This window comes from Etheostoma spectabile, chromosome 11 (assembly GCF_008692095.1).
Source record: "Etheostoma spectabile isolate EspeVRDwgs_2016 chromosome 11, UIUC_Espe_1.0, whole genome shotgun sequence".
NCBI lineage: Eukaryota > Metazoa > Chordata > Actinopteri > Perciformes > Percidae > Etheostoma > Etheostoma spectabile.
The window spans coordinates 18,481,343-18,489,501 of NC_045743.1; the positions used below are offsets into that span (position 1 = coordinate 18,481,343).

The following is an 8,159-nucleotide window of genomic DNA, read 5'->3' on the forward strand; positions in this document are numbered from 1 at the left end:
TCTCTCTCTCTCTCTCTCTCTCTCCACAACTCACACCCACAATCACACACCCAAAGCGGTGATTTTAACCACTCCGCTGGGCTAAATGGGCTGTGTCTCGAGCTCTAAAGATGCACAGAGCTTTATATTTAGCCCTGGGTCATTTCCCCAGAGGCCCTGCTTTGAGCTACGTTTCGGGGGGGAAACTCCCTGCATGCTAGCTACCTCTGCCTTCCTAACGGATTGGGCTATAATTTGGTAAATTGGTCAAAGGAGCCACTGTGCTCATGTGAAAGAAAGCACATGGTACGGTGTTGGCAGAGATAAAGCACCCTGGGTGAAAGTCACACTCTAAAATGCTGTGCTTATGGAGACACGTGGCTGTGTCCATGGTCTCTCATCAGCTGTGTGTTTTTATAAGGACACTCGGACATGTAACAAAGCATGAAGGCTCCTAAACTCAGACCTATTGCATGTAATAATAGCTTGTCTGTAAATAAGCTGTGTGTTGTATTCTTGGAGGTTCTAACTAAAAAGGTAACAAAGAGAGATTCCAATTTATTACGACTTGTGTCCCATTTTTTTGTAGATTTGGCTATGATTTGGTAATAGAAACATTGCTCACCAGCTTAATTTGCTTTGTTGGGCGACACCACTGACAAGAAGTCAGAGGGGGCAGGAAACATGAGCGATCACACACGTTAGCTAAACTCATTTGGAAGAGAAAAGGCAGGCGAACAGTCCAAAAACTTTGAAAACTGGTGTAAACATCAACCCCAGTTCACAGACCCACTTCCTGCTTCAACTTTGACCTACTGCACTTGCAGTAGGTCAGTGTAATCAACAGGCGCTAGGGGGGAGCGAGACGACCACCTTTCAACAACAACAAAAAGTCATATAACCATTCCAATGACTCTGACGCTGTTCACTTAAGGTACATTAAGCTAAAAAAACTGCATAATTTCCCTTTAGATACTACTTTGGGCATTTTAGGCCTTTATGTTTATAGGACAGATAAGACATGAAAGGGGAGAGAGAGAGGGGGGAGGACATGCAGCAAAGGGTCGGAGTCAAACCCACAGCCGCTGCGTTGAGGAGTGATGGGTGAGGAGAGCTACCCAGGCGCCCAGCATGAGATATCCTTACATAAATGGAAAAGGCTTTAATAAACCGATTTGTTTTTTTTAACCCTCATGTTGTCCTCGGGTCAAATTGACCCGTTTTCCTATATCAATGTTCTTTTTAATTCCCCAAAATAACATGATTGATTCCACACAACGCTCTTTTGGCAAGTACAAATCTCTACTTTCATTAATTTTGTGGCGTCTTATTCAATTTTATAGAATTTGGAGAAAATAAATTGAAGTGTTTTTGAAATAGTATTGAGTAAAAGTTGACATTATCCATCAACATCCATTCCTTGAATTTTAGTCTAAATAATTCCTAATTTCTGCTTTTCTAACTCAAACATTAGGTATAATTTCCTATAAATGAGGTTTATTGACCATGAATTCCCAAAATAACTGGAAAACTAAAGTCAATAAGTCAGTGTTACACAGTGTTGAAACGTGAATAAAAGTGACAAACATTGAAAAAAGTGTTGAAAAGGGGACAAAAAGGTAAGAAAAAGTTAAAAATATAGATTAAAAAGCATCAACAAAAGTGTTGACTTTCAATTTTGACAGGAAGACAACACAAGGGTTAATTACCATTGGAAGCAGTTGTCCGAGGCCGGGAACGTCTTTGACAGAACGTAAGCACCTGGTGAGGGATTTTCATCATTGGTAGTGATCAACAACAACTCCCAGATGTACTCATTCTGAGCCATGAAGCAGGAAATGCTGAACAAAATGTTATCATACGGTTGGCCTACTTTTTATATCTGTTACTATTGTGCTACCACAGAGAGATCAACAGCCTGTATTTAGCTCTTCTCATGAGAACAAATGCAATATGATGCTCAGCTGACTTGGCTCCAGGTAAAAAAAAAAAAAAAACTGAGTAACTGGAATGGATAATGTTTTTCTACTCTTCTTTTAAATTGATAGAAGTACTGTCCAACCAATATCTGTAGTTAGAGAGATATGTGGATTCTTACAAATTGAGTGTACTCCTCCTGCAGGTGCTGCAAAGCTCTTGGCTACAGGACACTGGTTTTCTTCCTCTTATTAACTGATCACATCTTTTGTAATCATGTTTAAAGACATAAGCGTAATTTACAACCCCTCCAATAATGCTTTTTTGGACATTTTTGTCACGTTTTCAAGGCTTTTGTTGCTTTTTCAAAGTTTCTTTTGGACAATTTTTGTTGTTGCCTTTCCAGATTTTTTTTCTCTCTAAATTTTGTTGCTTCTTTCAGAGTTTTTTCCCCCAGTTTTTGGAGCTTTTTGTTGTATTTGTCTATTATTTTCTTATTACATGCAGACATGTGTGGACTAACCAGACCCTCTTCCACAGCGCTGTCAAGAAAGGTCTGGCCAAGTGCGACTAGAGGCTTGGTGACGCTAGTTGCTGAGCAGGCTGACGTGCTCTCTGTACCGTGTCGTGTGAGTTTTGTTCTCAGGGAACTACTTCACCTTCCTCTGTTTTGGACTCCCTGGCTCTCTGGCACCACCAAGACATTTTGCGATTGGTCAGCAGCGGACATTAGCTTGACTCTGAACACAGTCCTGGGCCCTGGAGATGTACCTCTTAACTTTAATCTCTAGGTACTATGACACAGCAAATTCTCATCATTTGAGTCTGTGAAATAAACAGCCAATAAAAGCCAGGATCCGATCCTGGCTTTGTAATTGGTGTTAGACAGAGATTTATTGTGCATGGCTTGCAAGAATTATCTTGAAAATGATTTAAAAGAAATGATACCATTACTTGACTAAGTGCCACACTTACCCTTCAATTTTTTTTCCTTTGAAGAAGGCTCAGAGAAAGGGCAAACACTTCCTCTGTGGACTTTTTTTTGCTGATACACAACTTCCCAGGCTTTCTCATGCTTTCTGAATTAGTTGCAAGCCCCAACGACAGTGCACACACCGAGACACACAAACACACACACACACACTCCGGCCATCTGGCTGTAATTGTACAAAACGGAAAGGCACATGTTAGAATATATCATTGAGAGAATTGTTTGTGTCTGTGTGTGTTTTTCTGGGTGTGCACACAATAGGCTCTATTTGTGTGAGAATGCCTGCGGCTGCACTTTCTGACCTCCGAGCATAGCCACAGTCTGCATTTAGAGGCTTGAACATCAGTCTGGTTTTCCTTTTCCTTGAAGCAACTCTGTCTTTTATTTGCCTGATATACAACAACACACAGCGACACACCTACCTGGTAGCGAAAGCAGATTCTCTCATTCTGTCCCCGGTGGGTGGTTGACTCTGGGCCTTTAGACCGTATTCTGGGGCCTGCACAGCCAGACTATAATTGACTCTTTGCATTTATTCACTGTTTCCATTCCACTGAAGCTGTGTGCAGAAGCAGAGCGTCCTGGGTGTCACAGTGCAGCTGTCTGTGTGGGTACTGTCCATTGATCACTACCATGAAGGAGGTTTCCTCTATAAAGTGCTTCGATCCAAAATTACGATTTCCAACATTTGACAACATAACTTACTTAAAAGGATAAGTCTGGTGACATTTTTGTATTTTTATACTGTCTGTGTATCCAACGCCTGAAGTAGGGGCTGGGCAATATATCGATATATCAAAATCGTGATATGAGACTAGATATCGTCTTTGATTTTAGATATCGTAATATCATGATATAACATAAGGGTTGTCTTTGACTGGTTGTAAAAGCTAAATTACAGTAAATTGGTGTGATTTTCTGAACTTACCAGACTGTTCTAGCTGTTCTATTATTTGCCTTTTCCCCACTTAGTCATTAGATCCACATTACAACAAAATTAGTTATCTTTGATCTAAGTATGAAGATTTCTTGTCAACACTACAATATTGCCGCAATATCGATATCAAGGTATTTGGTCAAAAATATTGTGATCTCTGATTTTCTCCATATCGCCCAGCCCTAGCCTGACGTATCTTCTTCCTCTGTGCCATAGGGCTTCATTGTGTATTGAAAACACACCAACACACACTATAGTTTATTCTAAGTCAGTCCCACATACATGGTCCTGCTGCCTTAAACTCATTTAAAGCAGCTGTATTAATCCACAGTTGAAAATAGTTTCCAACATTTACTCCTGTTTGAGTAATGTTTGCTTAAAACTATAATTCCCAGCTGTTTCTTTTTCTAAGATATATCTTTTTGCGTGGCATTTTTAGAATTTTATTTTTGACAGCACAGGTTGGATTGGAAACAGGAGAGAGAGGAGGAATGACATGCAGGAAAGGGCCGCAGGTCGGAATTGAACCCTCAACCACTACGTCAAGGACTGAGTCTCTGTATATGGGCGCGTGCTCTACCAGGTGAGCTACCCAGGCGCCGTGTCCAGCTTTTTTGATTCATATTAGGATATTTTAGTTTACGTGGAAACTTTCAAAAAATGTACAATAATTTAGCGGCCTCCCTGCAGTAACTCCGAGGACCCCCTAGGTGTCCCGACCCCCTGTTGAAGACCTCTGCTCCACTCCATACCAGGAAGATCTACAGAGACAGGGATCCTTACAATCGATCAAACTCCAACTGTACATCCGTCCTGGCTGCACTCAGGGTGCACTCATTTGTTGGAGACCATGTGCAACATGTCTGCAATTTAGCTGCAATGAAAAGTGCCACGAGTCCTTTACTTACTGTCCTCTGTGCTACATACCGACTGATGGTTTCAAAACAGGCCTACACTGGATTTGTCTAAGTAACATGTGGGTATGCGTGGTAGTCTGGGGCTAGCGAAGCCCGCACAAGCTCATGACATCATGGATCGCTCTGATGTTTTCTTCTTCTGCTCTCTGCCACGGGACTCTGTCTTTACCCCCATCTCTCTCCCGCTACACCCCCAGCCGGCCCTGCCTAGACATCCATCCACTCTCTTTTATTTCTCTCTTCTCTTTCTCTATTTCTTTCTCCCCTTCCGTCTCTGTTGGTCTGTGTCCACCCCTCTTTGTCCATAGCTGTATATGGCGTTGAGTTCCACGGATGGACTCTCTGGTCTTGGCTAATGGAAGCAGACTTGTCTCATTGTGTAAATATTTGCACAGAGGGATTATGGAGGGTCCCACGCATTCAAGGTGGAGCCCCACTCTGCTCCAGGCCACATTAGGGCAAAGAATGGCGCCGAGCGTAGCTTCCACACAGCATGGGAGGAGATGATGTGACATGGCACAACTTAGGGCTGGGATGATGTCCCGTTCCTCCCGCTCTGATTCTTACACAATGCATGGGCGCCGGTTTGATTTGTATTACCGTTTTCATTAATGGCCATCCTAGAAGTATTGCGATTCCATAGTATTGAGTATTGTGATTTTCTTTTTCTTCTTTAACAAAAATAATAGTTAAATAATAATACATTATTATAAATAAATATTATGAGTAGATATTTCTAAGAGCTAATTTGCAATCTAAAAATAAAACACATCTCATGTCAGTCAGGCAGTCTGACATTTATTTCATTTGTACAGAACATGGATTTTCTGCATTTTCTGCTTTCACTCTGTGTTGCTAGAAACAGATGTGATGTAGTATAAAATCAGATGTGATGTAGTATAAAATCAGGTGTGATGTAGCATAAAATCTTCAGGTCAATCAGTGGTAAAAAAATCAATTTTGGGGAAAATAAGCCATTTACATTACAAAACAAATCACAAACGTCTGATTTGCGCTTTTCTTTCCGCCACCACTAAAACAACATAACATAAGAAGAGTTTGCAAGGTGGGGATTGTTGCAGGTGTCGATCTCACCTTCTGTTTCTCTCTGTTTTTGTCTCTTCTCTGATCAGGCACCGAGCACTGACCTCCCTCTCAAACATGTAGACACCATGGTGAGTTTCAACTTACATGACCTCTTCTCTCGCTCTCTCTCTCTCTCTCTCTCTCTCTCTCACTGTTGTTTTCTCAGGTCCAGCCATCTCTTTTGCTTAGATTACTGGAGTGACAGAGATATATCTGCCCCTATGTGTGACCCTGGCGGACAGAGGATGTAAGGTGTTTGATGTAGGAGAGGTATTGTTATGAGCAGAGAGACGCGTTCCAGCTGTCGGGATTTAGAGCTGCACTTCTTTTACAGCAAATACACCTGAAAACAGCTGAAACCTTTCTCAATTAAAGAACAACTTTAGGTGTATACCTAGTCCATTAATTATTGTTTCATTTGTCTATGGGTGTCCACAGGAAGTACTCTTTGTTTACTGTTGGTAGTTTGGACTGGTCTTGGAACAGTACAAATCCAATTTACTGCCCGACTTGTGACATTTCCAGAAAAAACACACAACCGATGTTCACATCAAAAACAAAGTGCCAGCTTTTATTTTTACTAAATGATGACCAATTTATCTAATTGTACCACTGGAACTCAAGTGTTAAAACTAGACAATCAGGGGATTTCTTTACTGCGAATCCAGCCAGGCTGCCGATTCTGTTCCCTCTTAGACCGTCACACTGATTTTTTTATTAGCTGCTAATTTAAGAGCAGGAATATCTGGGAGTGTAATGTAACGACATTTCTCTTTGTTCCTCTTGTACAAAATGATACACATATCGACCAGACAAGATATTTGACATCATGTTTGATTACATACATTGCCAACATTTCAAAAATGCTTACTTTTTTACTGTATCTGTGCATGGCAACAACAGAAGGGTGCAGGTTAGGGAAAGAAAGGGATTATGGCTTGGGCTGCACAAAATACTGTATGTTTCTTTTTATCGTCATCGTGGTATCAACTTGCACTTTAATCTACGGTGCCCCGGAGATGACATGGTGGGGGGGGGAAATTAACATTAAACATGTAGTGGGGGACAAACACTTTTGCGAGATCTTGACTTTGTATTTGCGAGATATTGAGTTTTATTTGCGAGATCTCGCAAAGCCAACAAACAATAAGGCTAACCTAGCTAGCTAGCTAGCTTTTAATAGCCTTCACTGGTCTCCGTCCAGAGCAACGGGATCTGTTGGTCCATTGCTTTAACTGTCTATGGTCCAAACACAGGCACCCAGTTGATACGAGCGAGCGTAATTGTAAATCATAAAATGTCACAGAAAGAAATACTCATAACCGTAATACTGCTTTTTTTGCCACACAGTATCATTTTGTGATTAACTACTTAGTAATACAACAGAGACCTTATTTATTAATAAATACAGTATATTGATCCACCTTATACAATGTGATGGTTGACAAGTTGCTAACGTTAATGCTAATGCTCGGTGGGTAACATTAGGAGGTTACAATTGTTCAACATGCTCACAAAGTTATTTTTAGTGTGATTGTTTTGACCACAGAGAACACTGGGCTAACTCATGGATAAATTCACCAGTAACATTAAGGTTAGCGGTAGCCAGCTAGCACACCCTGGTCAGTCTGCCTCACTCCCCCGGCTCAGAGAGACTTCAGTCTGGATGTCCTCTGACAACAGCCCTGGGACATATAGTCACCTTTAGCCCCAGCCAGCTAGCAGCCAGCCACCATCATCACAGCAACCCAAACCCGGACAGCTCTTAACTCCAGTGCTGGGTGCTAACGATGCTAACGGCAGTTTAATAAAGCGTCGTGAAACAGACCATATCAGACCCAGGCGCCAGAGACAGAACAGCGTCCATCCTTAATGTTAGCTTTGGCTCCGTTAGCGCTACCGGTGTTTGTGCCAAAAATCTCCTCCCTGACGAATTTCTCCCCACTCTGCGTTTATCTGTCTTTACAGTTAGCTAAGTTTACCCGACAAAAGGTGGGTGAAGCACCAAAACCACTAGCTAGTTATAGAGCCCAACCGGTAAAGGATTTTTTAGGCTAATACCAATACAAATATTTGGTTATTAAAAAATCCAATATTCCGATATTGTTTTTGATGAGCCTGTCAAAAATAATTTCTGGTCTCTCTTCCTCTGATGAAGAAGAACCCTGAACAGTCTTTATTTTGTTAACTATTGGACTTGATGATGTTTTCAAAATACCCACAATGTATTTGTATGTATATATGGTTTTTATTTGTTGTGGCTCAGATGAGGGGTCGTAAAAGAAGTTATGAATGGAAGTGGATGTTATTTTTGTCTCAAAATAAGAACCCC

The 8,159-nt window shown here is 41.3% G+C and overlaps 1 protein-coding gene across 9 annotated transcripts in view; it reads left to right on the top strand.

The window, feature by feature from the left end:
* The window catches only part of tns1b (tensin 1b), a 231,673-nt gene that overhangs the window by 140,605 nt on the left and 82,909 nt on the right, over positions 1 to 8,159 (top strand). For all 9 annotated transcript variants that reach the window (XM_032528897.1, XM_032528887.1, XM_032528891.1 and 6 more), the window contains one exon: positions 5,875 to 5,916. In XM_032528897.1, the coding sequence (XP_032384788.1) occupies positions 5,875 to 5,916 (42 nt within the window). The remainder of the gene's footprint in view (positions 1 to 5,874; positions 5,917 to 8,159) is intronic.